We start from the raw sequence: 21,627 nt of genomic DNA, 5'->3' as shown, positions 1-21,627 counted from the left end.
ATTCCCTTCTTGGCCGATACGCATCTGTGAGGATTAAGCCCAGGATTAGACAGCCTGACGACACATCCAAGACTCTTCTCCTCCTCTCACACCAACAGCTCCTACACCACGACTGCAGCCAGAGAAGAATGGGAAGAAAACAAACAGTAAGTTATGCCACCGACGATTATAGCAGATCCTACCATTAGTCATTATGACAAGCAGCGTGAGCTTTGATTGATATGTGAACATGATAAAGACAAAGAGTACTGGATAACGTGTCTTGTGCTGAGGCTTATACTAAACTAATGTGTGTAAAATTCGTCTCTCGATTTATTTGTAAACTTATACTAGTAGAAGGTTTTAATAGTAAATATAAATCTGTCAGAATTATTTGAATGGTCTGTTTACTTTTACTCATAATGGACTTCAACTATAGTCCCATTTAACACTTCCTATTCTTTAACAAATCTTGGTCATTTGTTAACTGGGCTCTTGTGTATTTAATATGTGGCTGATGACTGATGTGTTTACATACTGATGTGTTTACACCGTGTGACCATGTGACCTGCTTATAATGTGGTATAATTAGACATTGCTCAAGACAAGATTTAACTGTAACGTAGCCTAGTGTGTGTGTGGCCTGGTAAACCCTACATTATGGGGACAAAATGGCCCTATAAATGACAATATCTGAAATCCTTGTCCTTGTGGTGACATTTTTCACACAGTCAGACAGTCTCCATGAGGAAAACAGCGTTGCATCATACTAAGTGATGTTTTTTGACAATGTAAAATTGCAGAAAGTTTTATGGGATGGGTAGGTTTAGGGTAGGGTTAGTGTAAGGGGTTGGAACAGTTTGTACCGTATAAAAATCATAATGTCTATGGAACGTCCCCACAAAACATGAAAACACAATGTGTGTGTGTGTGTGTGTAGAGAGAGAGTGAGAGAGAATGAATGAATGAGGCATTTATATATATATATATATATATATATATATATATATATATATATATATATAGAGAGAGAGAGAGAGAGAGAGAGAGAGATGCCTATAGTTTTTTTTTATTATTATTTGAGATATTGATGTTATTTTTCTTGTTATTTGATGTTATATATATTTTATATCTGTTAAAGAGCAGTTCATGTGAAAAGTATCTGGGTACAAACATATAAAGTCTAAACATCTTTAAAAAGTCAGTTTTACATACATTCTAAATCATAAACATCTTGAAGATTTTTTCTGAATGTCTATTTAAACATCTGACAGGAAATGTCTTAGAGACATATTGCAGATGAGCAAACACTCTGAAAAAAATACATTGCAGATGAAAACACGCACATCAAATAAATGTCTCCGAGATGTACGTGTGCTATCAGCGAGCTTTAGTGTCATTGACTTGCTAACTGGTTAAAAGTGAGAGCTTAAGTCAGGCAGAAAGAAGCAGTTCAGTGTTGTTTACCTAATTGTCCACATAATCTTCTCTCAGTGAAGAGCTATATCCAGCATGAGGCTAATTTAAAGGAACATGCTCACTGTATGCTCACACATATTGACTTCAATTGGAAGAAGTGAAATGAGTCTCATATTCTTCATTTTGTTTCCATTCAGTCCTGATTTACGGGTCTGTCACGTCAAGACACCAGAGGTCAGTTATCCTTGTTGAACATCTGAAGATGCGAACAGGAAGTTTTAATAAAATCATTTAATTATTTGGCTTAGCCCTTGTAAATCTTCAAAGCCTGTACTCGTCAACAGATTCTATTGTACTTGAGTTGAGTCCTATAGATTTCTGATCTAATTACTATATAGGACTAGTGTAATTGTTGTAGACTAAGCAGACTGTCCTATTTCTGCCCTTTACATAGACAAAATGCCAAGTGTCAAAGCCAAGAAAAAGAAAATCAAGAAGGAGTTCAATGAAGTCGAGGAACCAGAAGGTAATTATAAACTACTTATTCGATCTTAACAAGATGGCATTTCTTATCATGAGTAATGTCGTATCAAATACTGTACATTTTTATTTACACTGCTGGGCAAAAACACTCTTATGAAAGTCCATTTATGTGTAACATCGACCTCTGCAGGCAGGCAGTGGAATAGTTCAAATACCTGTGCAAAACATAGGCTTAGTGTTGTTAGTACATTTTGTGGTCCCATCTAATATTAAGTGTCTTTAACCACTGTGTACTGAATACAATGCACTTATTGGGTATGTTTTTACATTGTACTTATATATATATTTTTTAAAACCTGCATGCCATTACTGCTGTAATTCATTTATGTAATTACGTCTATAATTTACAGTACACTGTTGACCCTTCCATTACTCCTTAACCCACCCCTAAACCTACCAATACCACCAAACCAGACCCTAACCTTACCAGTATCCACCACCTCAATAGCAGCACAAGTGTTTTGCAATACAACATGAACTCAATAAGTAAGTACGTTGTACCTAACAATTATTATTTTATTTTTATGTAAATATAATAATGGTTAAAGACACTTAATATAAAGTGAGACCAATTTTGTAATTAGTCATTTTGTTTCCTTACAGCATTTGTCTCCTTTATATTTGTATAATGCCCAATAAGCAACAGCAGGGCCTGAGGCAGCGATAGAAATGGAGGGGTTGGAGAGTCGCAGACAGTCTGAAAGCAGAGAGCCTCTGACCCCTGAGCCTCAAGACAATCCACCACTGAGGAAGAAGAAGAAAAAGAAGGCACAACATACTTTGGGTAATTAATTCATTTGAATGATATTCACTTTTTATTTAAGGGATGGATGTTATTTTCTTTTTTAGATGGATTGTTCTTGTTTTCATTGTTTTAAAAGATCATGAGGGTGAGCAGCAAGACCATCCAAATGGAGATGTTCCAGAGCCCCATACAGACGGCGAGGAAGTCACCAAAAAAAGCAAGAGAAAAAAGTGAGAGGCAAATACTTATAGAAAAGAAAGTGAATAGAACTAAAAGCAATTGTGATTGTATGGCTTTCTAGTGGGAGTAATGTTCCCTTCTTTTTGAAGGAAGGCTAAGACGATGGAAAACCAGCCTCATAACGAGCTAGGTGTGGAGGAAGATGACATCATCCCTGATGTGCACGCACCCATATCTCAGCGCTCTCTATTCTCAGCCCCTCTGGGTCACAGTCATCCAATGGGAAAAGTGTTTGTCGAAAAGAACCGTGAGTTTCTTTTGAGATGGGGGAAATATCTGAAGTACACTCCAGGGCAAAAAAGATTGGCCAAGCCAAAAATGGCAAAATATTTAGTGGTCTTTTAGTGATCTTTACCATTTTAATGACAAATCACTGGTCAGGAAAGTAGCAAGAATTGCACAAATACTGTAGATAAAGTAACTTGGAATAGCTTTCCCCAACTTGCAGACAGCTTTTTACAGGAAGAAGAGTTCAATGCTGTTCCACTCAATGCTAATGGTCTTGTTCTCAAGCAACTTCTTGGTTGTCTTTGCAGTGTGGGCAGGGGCATTGTCTTGTTAAAAAATCCCATTTGATCATTCCTCTAACAACTTTTTTTATTTGTGGGAAGCAAGCCATTCTGCAATATTCTCCTGTACTCCAAAGCATTAAATGACTTGTCACAGTAAAGTAGCTCATCAATCCCAGCTGCTAAAAAGGCTCCCACACAATATCATCTTCATCCATGCTTCACAGATGCATTTATTGTAATATTCCTCAGCAGATTTGTGAAGACACCGCTCTGGAGCATGACCATGGAACTCGTGTTTCATTGTGATTCATCACTTCACACACACAACTTCCCATATTCTGCCAAAAACTTAATTCTGTCTTTGATGTTTTTCTGAGAAAGCAATGGCATTTTAAGTAGTTCATTTGCTTAAATTTAGCTAATTTCTTGACCAGTAATTTGTGGTTAAGACGTTTGGGCTTGGCCCTTTTTTTGTGTATACAGGTCCTTCTCAAAAATTAGCATATTGTGATAAAGTTCATTATTTTCCATAATGTAATGATAAAAATTAAACTTTCATATATTTTAGATTCATTGCACACCAACTGAAATATTTCAGGTCTTTTATTGTTTTAATACTGATGATTTTGGCATACAGCTCATGAAAACCCAAAATTCCTGTCTAAAAAAATTAGCATATTTCATCCGACCAATAAAAGAAGTGTTTTTAATACAAAAAAAAAAAAGTCAACCTTCAAATAATTATGTTCAGTTATGCACTCAATAGTCAATACTTGGTCGGGAATCCTTTTGCAGAAATGACTGCTTCAATGCGGCGTGGCATGGAGGCAATCAGCCTGTGGCACTGCTGAGGTGTTATGGAGGCCCAGGATGCTTCGATAGCGGCCTTAAGCTCATCCAGAGTGTTGGGTCTTGCGTCTCTCAACTTTCTCTTCACAATATCCCACAGATTCTCTATGGGGTTCAGGTCAGGAGAGTTGGCAGGCCAATTGAGCACAGTAATACCATGGTCAGTAAACCATTTAGGTTTACTGGTCGTGCTGAAAAATGAAATCTTCATTTTTCAAAAATGAAATCTTCATCTCCATAAAGCTTTTCAGCAGATGGAAGCATGAAGTGCTCCAAAATCTCCTGATAGCTAGCTGCATTGACCCTGCCCTTGATAAAACACAGTGCACCAGCAGCTGACATGGCACCCCAGACCATCACTGACTGTGGGTACTTGACACTGGACTTCAGGCATTTTGGCATTTCCTTCTCCCCAGTCTTCCTCCAGACTCTGGCACCTTGATTTCCGAATGACATGCAAAACTGAGCAACAGTCCAGTGCTGCTTCTCTGTAGCCCAGGTCAGGCGCTTCTGCCGCTGTTTCTGGTTCAAAAGTGGCTTGACCTGGGGAATGCGGCACCTGTAGCCCATTTCCTGCACACGCCTGTGCACGGTGGCTCTGGATGTTTCTACTCCAGACTCAGTCCACTGCTTCCGCAGGTCCCCCAAGGTCTGGAATCGGTCCTTCTCCACAATCTTCCTCAGGGTCCGGTCACCTCTTCTCGTTGTGCAGCGTTTTTTGCCACACTTTTTCCTTCCCACAGACTTCCCACTGAGGTGCCTTGATACAGCACTCTGGCAACAGCCTATTTGTTCAGAAATTTCTTTCTGTCTTACCCTCTTGCTTGAGGGTGTCAATGATGGCCTTCTGGACAGCAGTCAGGTCGGCAGTCTTACCCATGATTGCGGTTTTGAGTAATGAAACAGGCTGGGAGTTTTTAAAAGCCTCAGGAATCTTTTGCAGGTGTTTAGAGTTAATTAGTTGATTCAGATGATTAGGTTAATAGCTTGTTTAGAGACCCTTATAATGATATGCTAATTTTTTGAGACAGGAATTTTGGGTTTTCATGAGCTGTATGCCAAAATCATCAGTATTAAAACAATAAAAGACCTGAAATATTTCAGTTGGTGTGCAATGAATCTAAAATATATGAAAGTTTAATTTTTATCATTACATTATGGAAAATAATGAACTATCACAATATGCTAATTTTTTGAGAAGGACCTGTATACTATCATTATACATTAATATATGCTAACAATGATATAGTTTGCCAACAATAGTACAATGAGTGTACTATTAATAGACAATGAGTGAGCTTACTTTCTAGAAAAAAACTCATATTCTTTATTATTGCAGATAAATACAATAAAAATATATATAAAAGTATTACCGGTATGTATAAATTATATATAAATGTAGCCAATAAAATATGACATCCAACCTAGGCCGCTTCCAGGCGACTGATCGTTTGGACTTATCAGGTGAACATCTGGAGGAGTACATGGAGGTCAGACCCACGTGGAATACACGAGATGTTGCCATGAGGGTCCACAGCGGCTTCAGGTGAGTTTGGTTGGGAGATGGTCTCAAATGGTCTTATAGCTCTTGTCAATGCTAATTCAACCAAATGTGTTTCAGTTTCCAAACAGCCTTTTATTTTATCATTTAACTTTTTAGTTTCAGTTTGAAATAAAGTTACGGTAGTTTGTCCAGTACTCATCATGACCCTGCCTCTTCATTTTGTGGAGCTTAATGTTTCAGCTTCAGGTGCTTTTTTACATTTTCAACATTCTTTAGTGTGTAATGGTGCTGTTTGAGGATGAAAAAAAGTTACAAAACACAAAGTCCCCGACTCCCTCCAAAGGGAGTTATTCTCTATATCAGTGCACACTGTTTCTGAACTCCCTGAAATGCCTCCATTGTAGTCTTGAGTTTTCTACCTGGAACGGACACGTCAGAGTATTCCTCATTTTAAAAATTCCTCTGCCCAAGGCATACACAAAAAGTTGTGTTAGTAGTGTGTTGAAACTCGCGGTTATTGTAAGGGTCGTGACATTTCTGAAACACACTCGAAGAGGTTGACCAATCACAACACACTTGTCCAGCTAACCAATTCTGAAACACACTGCTTTTCAGAAGGAGGGGCTTCATAGTGACCGGAACTAAACAAAGCGTTACTGACAGACTGGGAAAAGAGGTGCTGCAACATTGTAAAATATGTGAAGAATAATGTGTTGAAAACCTATTCTTGTAGGAAAACCTATTCTGGAAAACAAAATCAAGACTTTGTAAAAAGGCATAATAGGGCGTCTTTAATGACATGTAATGTGCAAACGTTCAGTTCATTCCGAATCGGAGCTCAACTGTTTTTTCTGTGGTTCTTGTAGGATCATTGGACTCTTCTCTCATGGATTTCTGTCTGGATATGCGGTGTGGAACATCATTGTTGTGTATGTGTTAGCTGGAGAGCAGATGACCACACTACCCAACCTGCTCCAGCAGTACCACAGTCTGGCTTACCCAGCACAGTCTCTGCTCTACCTCCTGCTGGCCATCAGCACCGTGTCTGCCTTCGACAGGTGTGTGGACCTGTAGTAAGAGAAGTGTGAATGTAACTGACAACAGTACGTACAATACATAATCAAACTCCAAGCAATTTAACACTTTATTTCATTGAGCAGATTTATTTATTCCAACCTTCCACCAGTGATTCCCTAACATTTTTTTGTCAGCCAAGTCTAAAATCTAAAATATTTATTTGAAGTACACCCATAGTAATATTACAACACATTAACAATACATTTTGATGTTCATGGTTCTCTGATGTTGGTTAATGGTCACATGACGTGCAGTAAACAAATAACATATAAAACATTTTTAGTAAGTGTTTTATTTTAATTGTTTTGTTTAAAAAATATTTTAATTATTTATTTGCTTTTCATCAACTCACATTCCAGTTTGAGAAAACCTGCTCTAAGATCGAATTCTTGACATACAGTCCAAGACAACTGCTAAGAGAATATTACAAAACTATCTGTTGTATAGTTTTTTTGAGTGTTTAAATGTAGCTCATGGCATTTGAGTAGTGAAAGTAAGTTGTCTGTACCATCTTCACATCAGGGTGAATCTGGCCAAAGCCTCTATGGCTCTACGAGGATTTCTTACTCTTGATCCAGCGGCTCTTGCTTCCTTCTGTGAGTGAACATCAATAAAGTTGGCTCATTGTTAGTTCATGATAGTTCAAAAATTAGTTAATTCTAACAAACGAGACCTTATTATAAAATGTAACCATACATTAACTGAAATAAATAAGGGATAATCCACGGCTAGCTGTGTATTAAACAGTTTTAATGCACGACGTGGTGGCATTCAAATTGTTAATCCACAGCTAGCCATGGATCATCCCGCTTATACCATGGTCATTTGCCAATATTGACAACTTAAAGCTGTTTGCATGTTTATGTTTTCGTCAGTTACGATTTAGCATTCTGCCAGCTTTAAATCAGACAGAGATAAAGTAGGGTGTAAGATTACATAAAATGAATGAATTATAGCATTTAAGAGAGAGAGAGAGAGTACAGATGTACAAAGCTTTTTTTTATTATTATTTTAATTGTATTCATTATTTTTCTTGTTATTTCTTGTTTATAAAAATGCATTCATGTATTTGTTTAATGATTGATTTATTGATAATTTGTTCATTGCTTATGTAATGGCCAATGCTTTGGCAATACTGTACAAGTCGAGAACATGACTGCATGACTGTACAAGTCATGCCAATAAAGCTTTAAAGCATGCCAATAAAGTCAATAAAGAGAGAGAGAGGGAGAGAGTGGATAACCTGCATCTGAGCAGTGTCTCTCTATTAACAATGAAGCTGCGAGTTTAACTATTTCAAAAACAGTGATGTTACCTCTTCGTTGCTGAAAAATATGATGCAGCTATTCAGTAGCGAAGCTATTTTGTTAATAAACATCACAGGGCAGCGTTGATAACAAGTTTCTGTGCTCCTGAATGTTTCTGTGTGTGCGCAGCGCGATCTCCGCTCTCCATGTGCGAGTGACGTATGTGTGTGTGTGCATCAATGAAAACCACGTATTAGTATAGAACGGTGATTCAACTGACTTGGAACTACCTGTGCATTAAACGGTTTTATTGCACAGTGCACACCTTCCAGCCAATCAGAATCAAGTATTCAGACAGACCATGGTATAAAATAAAATAAATTGAATTTAGTTGCCAAAGAAACATTTCTCATTTTTAATTAGTTTAAATTGATGTATTTAAACAACTCAAACTAAAACAGAATGGGCTATACTATTAATAAGGTAACCTCCTGTCTTTTTTTTCTTTCTTTTTTTTTGGTCCCAGTGTACTTTGCTGCTCTCATTTTGTCTTTGAGCCAGCAGATGACCAGTGATCGTATACATCTCTACCCCACAGCCAATGAAACACTTTGGTGAGTTTGTCAGACTTAACATAATGTAATCCAACATAATGTCCTTAAAAAATATTGAAACAATCACCACATCATTCTTTAAGTGGAATTAATTTATCATACTTCACTAAATCGCATTCAGTGATTGTTGTTTAGGCCCCCAGGTTCAGAGCATCAGATTCTACAGCCCTGGATCGTGGTAAACCTGGTCATAGCTCTTCTGGTTGGACTGGCCTGGGTGTTTGTTGCTACACGGCCAGACATGGACTACACTGAAGGTAATAAACCTATTTGAGTGTGTGTGTATCCTCTTCATGTGTCTATTGTCAATGATCTCATTCCCCTATAGTCCACATCCTAACATATGTCCTAATATCTGTCTTTACTCTCAGAGTTTTTAATGGCAATGGAGGTCGAGGAGTATCCACGTCACGATGACAAAACTGAGCTGGCAGCCTGACACACTGACACATGACTTGCTTTATCAACAATCAGAAATCAACATTGACCATTGTTTTGGCATTACTTTGTTAAGCTTGTTATATAGATAATAACTGTGTAAACATATAAATAAATTTTTTACTTAAGTTTCTGGTTTCAATTTGTTTTGGGTCTTATAAGTTTATATTTTAGATGTAACTGATCACTATTTTAATCACCTTTTAGCTTTTTTCCCCACACAAATATTCCATGTCTGCAAAAAGTATGCATATGAACTGTATGTTTAATATACTTGTACAACAATTATAATTTACTGGAAGTATTGCACTGCATATAGGTATATCATACAATTTGTAAGTCGATTTGAATAGAAGCAGATAAAAGGACCCTGATGTCACCACTTGACATTTACTCACCACATCACAAACGAGCATTTTAATATACAGTTATTTTTACCTAGTGATGGAAGAAGTCCAGGGAATTCCTGATGACAACTGTGACGTTACAACAACACAGGGGGCGCAGTTTCCAAAGGAATGTGAGAGAAAAGTGCAAAATAAAGGATTCAAAAGAAGGTTTTCACAGCGATGACATAGACCCAGATAGCAATGAGTCGGCGGACCACCGTCGGTTCTCCGGCGGCAGTAGAAGCGTCAGAATGGCGACATCGCAAACACGTTGGACGGCGCACCGCCGGCGGCAGCCGCTTTTTAAAAGCGGCAGCCGCCTTCTTACCGCCTTCGTTAAGCGGCCGGCCCGCGGGCCAACCGCCGTTCCGCCGCCTTTATATTGAAGGCCGTCCTTCCGCGGCCCGCCGGAGGCAAACGCTATTTTCGAGCGCTCTGCCGCCGCTTATTCTGGCTATATATATATATTTTATTTATTTATTTATAGCATGCAGTTTATCAAGAATAATGATTGCTCAAACCAGACAAATTTACAATTGGCATTTTTATTCTACATTTCAAAGTACAGTAACTGTCATTTAAACAAGATGTTTCAGATCACTGAAACATAACAGAAAAATAAATAAATCAATATACTAACATGCAGGTTTCCAATTCAATTTTGGTTAAACAGCCTTACAAGCAAATTACAACACTTACAATAAGTGTTCATATAAAAAGGACAGCTCTAGGGTAAAAAATTACCAGTAAACATTATGACAAGTAAAGAGGATATTTGATACCAAATAATGTGCAAGATACCAAATAAATAAAAGTATAACTACATTTACAAACCATTTCTAACAATATGATAAGTGGTAGTAATTTATAGTAAAGCTCTGGAGTAGAATAGGCCATTATAACGGCAATGCTGTGGCAATGCTGTGGCACAAGGATTTACAAGCTTTATTTGAAAAAGAAAAAAAGAAAGTAATTTCCACAGTGAGTGAGTGTAGTCTGACACTTCTGACTTCTTTAGGGGTCTTGATTCTACTGACTGCAAGATAAAGAAAGGATTCCAGTTGTCAGTGATTCTGGGGTGTCAGTAGTCAGTCTAGTTTTAAGTGTTCGGCTGTGGGTCCCTCTCAGCTGTGCGGCGCCTTTTTCTGCCTTCACGGTCAGATGCTCCTTTCAGGTAACGCGTAACGTTAACCTGGACCGCCTCATCAGTGCATCCTGGGTTGCCGGGTCCTTCCGGATGGCTAATATAGAAAATACAGATCTGTCATTTAATTTGAATTGCATGAGGACAATAGGACATACACATCTACTTAAATCTAAAAAAAATATCCAACTTACTTTGAACAATGGTCTTCAGGAACATGTCTCTAAAACATGCTTTATCCCCTACACCAAGCTGAAAATCCAAAAAAGTGTTACAAATTACATTTCTCTGAAGCTTCTCATAAATAAATAAAAAATGTGAAAGGCTAAGGATTCAGACTGTAATATATGCAGTATACAATGTTAAATTTTACTTTATATCTAGGTCTACTACATGTACAGGTAGCCCCAGTGGGAATTAAACCGACAACCACAGGTGCTGTTTGCAAGTTGTACCTAATTGCTCAGTGCAAGCAAACGTCTTCAACATTGTTTGTTGAACTTGCTTCACCTGCTCTTGAAGTAAGATTTTACAATTCGTATTTTTATATGTAATATTGTAGTGTTTATTATAAATGATTTATCTGTGCACTTCATTATTCTTTTAAAATTCATGTAGCCTTATAATCTTTAATCAAATACGTTACCCTTCCCTCCCCCCTCGAAACGACTTCTCTTCTCTTCCGGTCTTGTGCTATGGCGCGAGGGCGTGGCAACTCCCCTCAAACCGTGCTATGAGCAGAGATGGAGAACAGGAGCGCTAGAGTAAAACCCTGCCCTCCGTTCAATATACCGTTTCATTTTTAAATACGTCACAACACTGGAGAAAAGTCGTTTGTAACTTCCGGTTCATGCCGACTTCAAATAGAAGCAATAGTTTCCAAGACAAAAAAACTTCACAAATAACATCACTTACTTGTACTCAAACTCTTGGCTCTGTGAAGTGGAGTCTGGATTACTGGGGAGAAACCTGGTTGTGAGAAAGAGGAAACAGAAATTTGAAAATCTAACAAATGGTATAGTTTAGTGGCAGGATCACAAATCCAGCATCACAGCAATAGATTTTACATACCAGTTCAGCATTTTCCTGGTTTTCTGGAATCGATGCATCTTTCTAGAGTTTTTTTTTCTTGAGACTTCCAAGATTCTAGAGTAGGGAATAATGAATGAAAGAGTCAGTTATCCACAATAAACAGAAAATAAATTACACAGATGAAATACAGGAAAATCAAATACACAAGTCAGACCCATTTACCTGCTCCCTTCACGAACTTAAAATGATGTTTCTCCCAGGTGCTGTGTGGAGGTGTGCAGAGGATGGCTAAATTGTTGCCTTCGTCTTTTTGCCGAGGTTAAATGGGGGCCAATGGCACATGCTCTCTTGCGGAACCACTGCAAATGGCAGATCCTCCTCGTTGATAAACTGAACAATGTGAACCATCTAAAATAGAAGAACATTTTGCATAAAGTATACTTTTTGATTAATTTCCAGGCAAAATCAATAACATTAAAATGCTCACCCCTTCAAAAAACGAGTCATTTTCACAAGTGGATCAACAGAAAACCATGTTCAGAAAAACACAATCATTTACATATACACACATATATACATATACACACACACATACATCGTTATTTTTGTAAGAAAACACCAAAAGTTAAACTTTCTAGAAGTAAAGCTTTCTTTCTAGATGTAAAGCTTTGGCGATCTACTGTAGCTAGATACATTTCAACATGTCGAACATGCTTGAATTCAGTGAGTTAAAAAGGCGAAGCAGCATGTGTTAACGAACACTGTAAGTTAAACTAGACTAGCAGCATGGTTGTCGAATCAAACAAAACATCATTATGTTTAGTTAGAAAACAACACAAGTTATACTGATCAGTCTTTCTTGTCGTAAAGATGTTGCTAACGTTACCATTCCCACGTGGGCGGGAGAATTGTCCTTCAGGATTTAGTTACGTAAGTTAGTTAATTATTCGACTGACCAATACTATCTTAAACCACATACTGTAGTACTCACACTTGCATAAACATACGTAAATATAGTTAAAAGAAGAAAAGAAAAAACTAACGCCAGGAAGAAACTAAGTAACGTTAGCCTAACTAACATTAGCTATGTCAGAAACATGACGCAAACTTTGTAAACAGGCTAACTTACTAGCTTGACTAGTAAGGCAAGAACATATTTGAAAAAGATGAACTAAAAATGTAAAACATGAACATAATATTGCGTTACACAAAAAGGAAAAATGTACTTACTTTAAAGATCGTAGTCAATGACTAGATAGGATATCCTCTCCAAATACTGAAATCGTGTGACGAGTGGCCACTGTTGTGTTGGTAAATCTGCTTCCGTTTTTTAGGTACTGCCCCTCTCGGCCGGTGGAGGTACTTCTCTGTTTGTGCTTTAATACTTTCTTAAACATTTGTACAGATTGCAAAACTCGCAATTGCAAATTAATCCCTTATACCTGTAAAAGGTAAAATAAATAAAAAAATCGAACTTGTAAAAAAATGAAAGACATAAACGAAATTTCCTGGGGTGACAGAGAGACAAAATATTTCTAAATATTTCACTTTATCTTTCAGGTCAAAACAGGGATTTTCATATTTATTATAAATATTACCATGGTTGCAAATTAATAAAAAAAATCTAAAGCATACCCAAGCTTTTGGCCAAGTTGCAGATGTCTTTCACTGTTCACTGATTTCAGGCATTGGTTAAAAGTCTAACTTCATCCATTTATTCTGCTAAATTGTTCATACCATGAATGAAATATTTATTTTAAAACCTAATCAGAATCAGCTAGATATTTATTGCCAAGTAAGTTTTACAAAAGGAATTCTTTTTGGACTATTTGTGCATCTCAATTGTGCATAAATCAAAGAAATGAATTGTCACCTTAAGTGAATAAAATAATTCTATATATTTTACATAGGCCTATCACTGAATCGCTTCAGAGTTTCAACGTAATTTAAATGTATTTTCCTAAACCTTATCATGGAATCAGACTGAGTCAAATCTGTTATAAACCCTTATGACTTTGGTACCTAAAAATTTGATATAATTCACATAATAATTATAATCGCTTTAAATGTGGAAGTTAAAATGCTGTCAGTTCCACTCATGCCAATGACATGGCTGGTCGATTTCAAAGCGGCTTGCCGCCAGCCGGCCGCGGTTCATTTAGACGGCGGCAACCGCCTGAGAGAATGAAGTCGGCGGCCCGGCGGCTGTTCGCCGGCGGCATCTCGCAAGAAATGGGAGTGACGTATTCGGCGGCAAACGTTTCTTCTCCGCCAGCGGGGCGCACCTATAGCCGACAGTTTGGGGCCGGCGGCAAAAAGAAGCCGTGCCGATATTTTTTGCTATCTGGGGAAGAACCATTTTAGGCTCCCCGAAGAACCTTTCAGTGAACACTTCTTAAAATAACCATGTGTGTGTGTGTGAAGAACAAGTTAATATAAAGAATATTTTCCACTAAAGAACCTTTTAGTGCAATGGAAAGGTCCGTGTATGTTAAAGATTCTTCATGGAATCATATATGCCAATAAAGAACCTTTATTTTTAAGAGTGTAGGCACATTTCATTCAGTTGATGAAGTGTAATGCATTCTTACAGGTATTCTCATTATGTGTGATAAGTCATTTTAAACAAGAAACGTTTGGCATTTGGCATTATTTAAAGGGATAGTTAACCCCCCCTCCTGAAATCCTGAATCCAAAATATCTTATTTTGTGTTCAACAGAACATTGGGTGATCTATCCATTTAAATAAAAACAGTAAAACAAGAAAAATAAAAGAAAAATGCTTAGTAATACAGATTTGTTATTTATGTTCAGCTTATGAATAAATTAAAGATATCATTTTGAAAAATGTACGAATAACATTAAAAAAAACATTGATAATATCATGCCAGATCGTTGGTTAATTTAGCTATTGTAAATATTGTGAAACTCTTAAATGTCCATATTTTCTCACATTTATATGTAAATAAGATAGTTATTGAACATGCTATGCTATTATATTAAATATGATATTATATTATCATATCATATATCATATCCTTAGAGGGTCTTAGAGGTTAATTTAGCTATCAAAATTATTGTCCATATATTAAATTATATGATCTGATAACATAATATAATATAATATAATATAATAACGCAACATCACTAGGATAAATATCACTAGGACAAACTCTTTACCATAGTAGGATTCGGAAACGTGCTTCCCTGCTTTTCCCAAAACTCAGCGGGAGGTGAAGCCGCTGCACTTCCTGTCGCTAGTAGTTGAGCTGTGCGGGCGGGCGCGCGCGTGGAGTCAGTGAGTGAGAGAGAGAGAGATGTAAAGATGGCGGAGCTGCAGATGCTGCTGGAAGAGGAAATTCCAGCGGGTCGCAGAGCGTTACTGGACAGTTTCACCAACCTCGACAGAGTCGCCGAATACTGCGAAAGTAACTACGTACAGGTGAGTGGGCGAAGCGTTGCGAAGGAATGCTGATACGCGCTGTTTTTGGAGTTGATGTGTGCTGAAGTGTCTGCGGTGGCTGTTGGTCATCTGTTGAAGCTGAGCACCAACTACTAAATGCGTACACGCGACTGCGGCTTCTCCTGGTTGAGAAATACCGTAAAAGTTTATAGCACTCGTAGCTGAGGCTGTAAACCAAGCGAGTGCTACTTTTGCAAGAGATGCGCTCAGGTTTGCAGTGATTGCGGCGCGTTGGTAATAATGATTAACGTTACATGATGATCTGACGCACTGGAAAAACTTTGTTCTGTCTCTACGCGAGTAAAACATGCTGACAATTACAGTTCTAAACAACTCAAATGGAGTTTGTCACCTACATTTTAGCTTAATAGACAGCTAGATGACACTTGATGCTAGTCCTGATCATTGCGTCAGGACAAACAAGTGGTGGAGGAATCTGACAGACTGCTAGATGCTTAACGTTACTGGATGGTTTCATACTGATGTGATTTAGGGCATAGGTTTCTTTAACTCTGATTTCTAAAAAAAAAAAAAAAAAAAAAAAAAAAAGAGAAAAAGTCAGCGTTAAGTAAGCGTCAATGAGTAATTACCTCAGGCATTTGAATTGTGCTTGAACACAATTAATGATAAATTCTTGAGATTCTTATTATTTATGGGCACACTATCATATCTGGGTCGTTGCATAAATGTTGCTGTAACGATGTCATTGACGTAGTGTCATGTTTTAGGACAGTGCTGCATAGGGTCAGTTTTGGTCGTCGTCGACCATTATGGATTTATTTTTGGGGGGCCGATATTTTAGCAGGGTTACCGATGGCTGATATAAAGCTGACTTATATATCACACTATTTCCTTTAAAACTTGTAGATAACAAACACATGCTGCATTTTTTATTTTATTTTACATAACATTTACTAAATTAGACAAGTAATTTGAAAATCAATCAATATGAAAAAATGTTAACTTAAAAAAAATAAACCTGTAAAATAAACAGATACTTAATGTCAACCTCGATTCTGTAATCATTATAGTATTTTTCACAAAGTCAGAAATGGTTAAAAACATAAATAAAAAGGAGTAACAACAGTGCACTCGGCAGACTGGCTAGTCTGTGTGCACTGGAAATCATATTTTCTCAAATAGAGACCAGGTAACCCTGAAAATATTAGGGGAAAATGTCATATCTAGCCACTGAAGTGAAGAATTTATAAAATGAATATTGTCGTTGTTTAGATCTGCATTCTTTTTTACTTCTTTTATAAATTACTTTGTGTGAGTGTAATATTTTGGTCATACACACCTTGATAAAATTGCATGTAATCAGTTTATTTGCTTAGGGAAATCGATTTGCTTATTTTTCACTGTTCAAATAGGACAGAAGAATTGTAAAATCACAAGACTTCAAGATGCATTTAAAGGGCTAGTCTAGTGTTCAAAATGTTTCATCTTTTCTTCATCTGCAATACATTCGCTGTTTGCCACTTATGCTCGATAACCTAAAGCAGTTTTTTGTGATTCTCCTGATACATCACTAAGCAGTTCATGGCAATATTTTCTTAGTAGCGAGGCCCAGTTTTAAATATTTAGATTCTTGGCTTTTAGAACAGAGACGTGAATGAAACGAGGGTTGTGTTCCTGAAGGCCGTTTTAATGGACCTTCTGTTGTATTTTCCATTTTACTTTCTGATCTTATAAACTAACTATGCTTTTGGATATTATAGACTTGAAATGGTTATTAGTGATCAGTGACCATCTACATGAGTAACTGAACTCATAAGCCTAACTGAAATGCCACGTCATAAATGACCATTTGGAGCAATTCCGTGCGTCCACAGTCCACAAACAAAACACACTTGAGATTGAGACTGAGAATAGACTACTAACTGATTTCAGTAGTTTGTTGTTAGCATGTTGCTAAGCTAATGATGTGATCCTCTAAAAAAAAGCATAAAACTATATGAATAGATATTACGTAAAAGTCAATTTATTCTGCAGTTTATAATTTGGGATGTGTAATATTTTTTAATGTTTTAATCTCTTAAAATGTAATTTATGTCTGTGATGCTAAAGCTGAATTTTCAGCATCATTAGGCCATCAGAAATGATCCTTCAGAAATCATTCTAATTTGCTGCTCAATAAACTTTTGTGCTGCTTAATATTTTAGTGGAAAATGGGATACATTTGCATTTGATGAATAGAAAGTTAAAAGCTTTCCACTAAGTGCGTTCTGGAGCTTCTTTTTAAACGATATGCAGTGGCAGGGATGTGCACAGGGAGGTTGCTCAGGTTGCCCGGGCAACTGCCCATATGCCCTTCTCGACTCACGTTGCCCTTCCGAGGGGGGAATAAATAAATAAATAAATCGTACAATGGATGCAGAATTTCACTTATGCCTAGATAAAAAGAAATTCGCAAAGCCTCATTCACTTCCATTCAGGCACCGAAAGTGAAAGTCAGTAGGGGAAGGGCAAACTCTGTTAACGTGGCTGCAGCGCTGCACGCGACCGGTGTAGCAGTCGATTCTGTTCCCTACCGGAATTCCTGTTCCCTTTACGCAATCATACTACAAATCATGTGTAGTTGCCCAGTTACCATACGTACCATCAGAACTGAATACGAGCAAGAAGCACAACTGAATGTACGGGAAGCCAAAAGGTTAAAAAAGGATTTTATTTTTTCCCGAAATCTAAGCGTTTTGTTTTTATTAGAAGCGAGTTTTTCCCCATCTGTCAATTCAATATAGATAATTTATTTATTTTTTTTATTTATCAGAGCAACTGCCCCTCAAAATTCCTGTGCACGTCGTCCCTGTGCAGTGGTGTCTTTGAATTTGGCTAAACAAAGCAACATGATTTAGCTGCCTTCGGTAACAGCCTTCGTGTTTGGTGTGATCCTAATGCTGCCTATTAGAACAGGCAACAAGTCACTTTTTTTATTTGTCTGATCTTCCCCTTGGTTTCAAAAGCGTATTTTATGCCATCTTCATGTAGTCATATTAGAAAAGTATGTCCATGACTTAAAGTTTAGAGTGAAGTAAATGGAAATTGAACTTGAACATTGAACATACGTCTTTGTAACGAGTGTTACTCTCTTACCTTTCAGAATAGTTTGCGTTGGGAACGAGCCCATGATGCCTAAAAAATGCTGTCCTAGGTAGCTCATAGGTTTTGTACCAGTGCTAGAGAGAGAAGGATAGGAGTGAAAAAGGAGTCAGGGTTACGTGCTTGTAGAGATTATTAGCTCTGTTAATTAAAGGGATGTCAGATTGTTTGGCTACATCACATCAGTTGCTTATCTTTATTAGACAAATCATATACTTGATTTCATTCCCTCAATGAAGGTTTCTGGGCCTGCATGTCTGTGAACATCAGCCGTTGGCTGAAGTGTGAAGTTTCAGTACTTGGATCATCAGAGAAAGATAAAAGGCCTGTGGGCAAATTTTTATGTATTTAAGTTATTTGTGGTGGGGTGTCGTATCCATTCCAGGTTGTTCCAGCTTGTTTCGATTATCTCTTGCGAAGAGTCCTATTTTTAATTGGATCCATGTTTGTGTGATGTGAGATGGCTCAGTGGTCCACTCTGAATCCTAATGGAATCGTGGAAGGTGGGGACGCCCTTTCAAAATGTTTGTTTTAATGGCAGCCATGGAGATAATGTAACACACTTTTCTTTGGGTTTCTTTTCCAAGTTGAGAAGGCGCTTGAAAAATAGCAGTTTTTTTTTTTATATTCCCCGAAGGAGAAGGGTTAGCGAATGACATATTTATTTATTTGGAGAAAATCATTTAGATTTAGGTTTTGATTCATTGGGCTAAAGAGCACAGTGCTTCAACACCGCATTCTTGAATCTTTCACAGTATATGAAGACAAGGGCAAATGAAGCCAATACCTGCTTAAAGGTCAACTAGGCCCCTTGCTGTTGCTTCCAAAATTATGCTCCAAAGCAGACTGGGTTACTCGCTCACACGGCTCCAGACTACTTTTCCACTGGTTGCACTGGTGCTACCAACTTTCTCAGTTGGTCGCACATGATTTAGTTGCATCAAGTCTTGCCGGTGTTTAAACTGCTTTCCCTAGAAATGGTGCGCTCATGCACATTCAAAGCGAGAACACATAAAGCCACCTCACAAACAGCTTGCGAGTACCAAATTGCAATAAATTGCCCTTAATTGGTCAAAATACACATAGATGAACAAAATCGCCGTTTTGAGTATGCACATAAACATTTTTTCTTAAATGTTTAAATGTCTTAAATGCTCTTTTTTCAGTTTTGTCTTAAGTAAACGTAAACAGTTAAAAAAGAAAACGAATGTGTAACATTTATATTGGATCCGTGCATTCAGTCTTAAAGTGGAGTGCCCCCCACCCCCCCCACCCCCACCCCACAAGAGTCACCTAAAGCGGGGATTTCCCCCATTTAAAAAAAAAAAAATATTCAGGCCCTGAATTAATGTCTGCAAAAATCCTGATTGGAGCATGCCTATAAATAATTCTACATGATAAAAAGAAGGCTTCAAATAGATCAGTGTCAGTATTGGCAAATTCTTCCTCCTGTGATCGACAATCGGTGATCGGCTCCAAATATCCTGATCGGAGCACCCTTCAATATCAGCCCATGCTCATTCTAGAGGGGACGGACAAGTTAAAACTGTCTGTAATGAACCCCTGGGTTTATCTTCTCCGAGTGTGTGTGATTGATTTGTTATTATTCAAAGAATGGGTTTGTTGAACTGCACTGGCTGTACTCTGTACTCTGACCAGGACATTATCCCAAAGAAAAGTTTGTCAAGTCGATGTCAGTGTGAGTCTGCGTGAAGTATGCTTCTCCTTTTATGGACAGGATGGCAGTTGGTTTCTTTCATCTCCTGGCACCAGGACTCTTTTCTTTGAGGGAAAACTCTAAGACTACTTACTGGAGAACAATTATTTGCTTGTTGCTCTGCTTACTTTCTTCTCCTTGTATTGTTTGTGTATGTCTCTGTGCGCTGTTGGGGGCCAGAGTGTATCAAATCAGTCCATATGTTATGTAAGGGATAATATTCATCCGATCATTAAAGAGGATATGCATTGACGTCACTTTTCCGCCAGAACACGCCCCTCAGCCGGTCTGAGTGGCAAAAGAGCTGCTGCATGACTGGATTTAATAGGGGAAACTGAAAACACAGATTATCAGTTTGAACTAAAGGTTGGACTCTATAGTGTTCCCTACAACTTACCAAAGATCCAGTGATCCATGGATATTGAAATGTAGCCAGGATTCGTGTTTCCTAAGTCCTGACATTTATATGTGCCTGATTTCGACGCCGGGAAAATACAAAGCAAATTTGCCTGTGAACGCTTTATATAAATACAATATAGGTTGGTCTAAATCCGGGTGATCACCTATATCAATGTTATGTACTCTGAACAAAATTATAAACGCAACACTTTTGTTTTTGCCCCCATTTTTCATGAGCTGAACTCAAAGATCTAAGACTTTTTCTATGTACACAAAAGGCCTATTTCTCTTAAATATTATTCACAAATCTGTCTAAATTTGTATTAGTGAGCACTTCTCCTTTGCCGAGATAATCCATCCACCTCACAGGTGTGGCATATCAAGATGCTGATTAGACATGATTATTGCACAGGTGTGCCTTAGGCTGGCTTCAATAAAAGGCCTCTCTAAAATGTGCAGTTTTACTGTATTGGGGGTCCGGGGGACTCCTCTTCAATGGCTGTGCGAAGTTGCTGGATATTGGCAGGACCTGGAACACACTGTCGTATACGCCGATCCAGAGCATCCCAAACATGCTCAATGGGTGACATGTCTGGTGAGTATCCTGGCCATGCAAGAACTGGGATGTTTTCAGCTTCCAGGAATTGTATATAGATCCTTGCAACATGGGGCCGTGCATCATCATGCTGCAACATGAGGTGATTGTCGTAAATGAATGGCACAACAGTGGGCCTCAGGATCTCGTCACAGTATCTCTGTGCATTCAAAATGCCATCAATAAAATGCACCTGTGTTCGTTGTCCATAACATACGCTAGGGCTGCACGATTTGGGGAAAATGTCGTATTGCGATTATTGAGGTCAATATTGCGATATGCGATTGCGATATAATAAACAAATGGTTTCATGAGTCAACTTGCTTCGTTCTAAAGCAAAATGCACACACAGATTAGTGATAATTCTGAAATGTGTATTTCTCAACTCAAACTAGCAACAACAACTAAATGATTGATAACACCTATAATGATCAATAAGCCATTGATGTCTGGATAAAAATTAATTTTAATTTAAGTGAACTTCAAACAATCCTCACATAAACCCATAATAAATGTAATATTTACCTGTGCTCTTCCTGTCTAATAGGAAGGACATATACAGAAATTGAATACAGTTATCAAACAGTCTGCGCTGCATAAATTATATGGACTAAAATCC

At 37.8% G+C, this 21,627-nt stretch overlaps 2 protein-coding genes across 16 annotated transcripts in view; both read left to right on the top strand.

Moving 5' to 3' along the window:
* The first annotated feature begins 73 nt into the window (after nucleotides 1-73).
* On the top strand, nucleotides 74-9,298 carry tmem237a (transmembrane protein 237a). 4 transcript variants are annotated; one of them, XM_056251700.1, is made up of 12 exons: nucleotides 74-146; nucleotides 1,596-1,632; nucleotides 1,853-1,924; nucleotides 2,588-2,725; nucleotides 2,823-2,916; nucleotides 3,016-3,173; nucleotides 5,716-5,833; nucleotides 6,658-6,849; nucleotides 7,391-7,464; nucleotides 8,642-8,729; nucleotides 8,865-8,986; nucleotides 9,101-9,298. In XM_056251700.1, the coding sequence occupies exons 3-12, from the start codon at nucleotides 1,858-1,860 to the stop codon at nucleotides 9,166-9,168; spliced, it is 1,119 nt and encodes a 372-aa protein (XP_056107675.1). In that variant the 5' UTR covers nucleotides 74-146; nucleotides 1,596-1,632; nucleotides 1,853-1,857; the 3' UTR covers nucleotides 9,169-9,298. The 4 variants fall into 4 exon arrangements, with proteins under 4 accessions (XP_056107675.1, XP_056107674.1, XP_056107676.1 ...); XM_056251699.1 differs by having other exon boundaries at nucleotides 2,582-2,725; XM_056251701.1 differs by lacking the exons at nucleotides 74-146; nucleotides 1,596-1,632 and having other exon boundaries at nucleotides 2,545-2,725.
* Nucleotides 9,299-15,019: 5,721 nt separating this feature from the next.
* abi2a (abl-interactor 2a) overlaps nucleotides 15,020-21,627 on the top strand; it is a 50,241-nt gene continuing 43,633 nt past the window's right edge. For all 12 annotated transcript variants that reach the window (XM_056251698.1, XM_056251695.1, XM_056251689.1 and 9 more), the window contains exon 1: nucleotides 15,020-15,174. In XM_056251698.1, coding sequence (XP_056107673.1) covers nucleotides 15,058-15,174 — 117 coding nt within the window. In that variant the 5' untranslated portion in view covers nucleotides 15,020-15,057. The remainder of the gene's footprint in view (nucleotides 15,175-21,627) is intronic.

The sequence above is a fragment of the Rhinichthys klamathensis genome, unplaced genomic scaffold (assembly GCF_029890125.1).
Source record: "Rhinichthys klamathensis goyatoka isolate OS25496 unplaced genomic scaffold, OSU_Roscu_1.1 h1tg000088l_1, whole genome shotgun sequence".
In the NCBI taxonomy this organism is placed as follows: Eukaryota; Metazoa; Chordata; class Actinopteri; order Cypriniformes; family Leuciscidae; genus Rhinichthys; species Rhinichthys klamathensis.
The sequence above is the reverse complement of the archived record's forward strand: the minus strand, read 5'-3'. Positions and strand labels throughout refer to the sequence as shown.

Bases quoted from the DNA above. Each gene is read 5' to 3' on its own strand.
- tmem237a (XM_056251699.1), top strand. From the start codon at position 1,858: ATGCCAAGTGTCAAAGCCAAGAAAAAGAAAATCAAGAAGGAGTTCAAT. The intron at 2,917-3,015 runs GTGAGAGGCAAA...TTCTTTTTGAAG, and splicing joins AAAAAAAGCAAGAGAAAAAA to GAAGGCTAAGACGATGGAAA. The intron at 6,850-7,390 runs GTGTGTGGACCT...TCTTCACATCAG, and splicing joins ACCGTGTCTGCCTTCGACAG to GGTGAATCTGGCCAAAGCCT.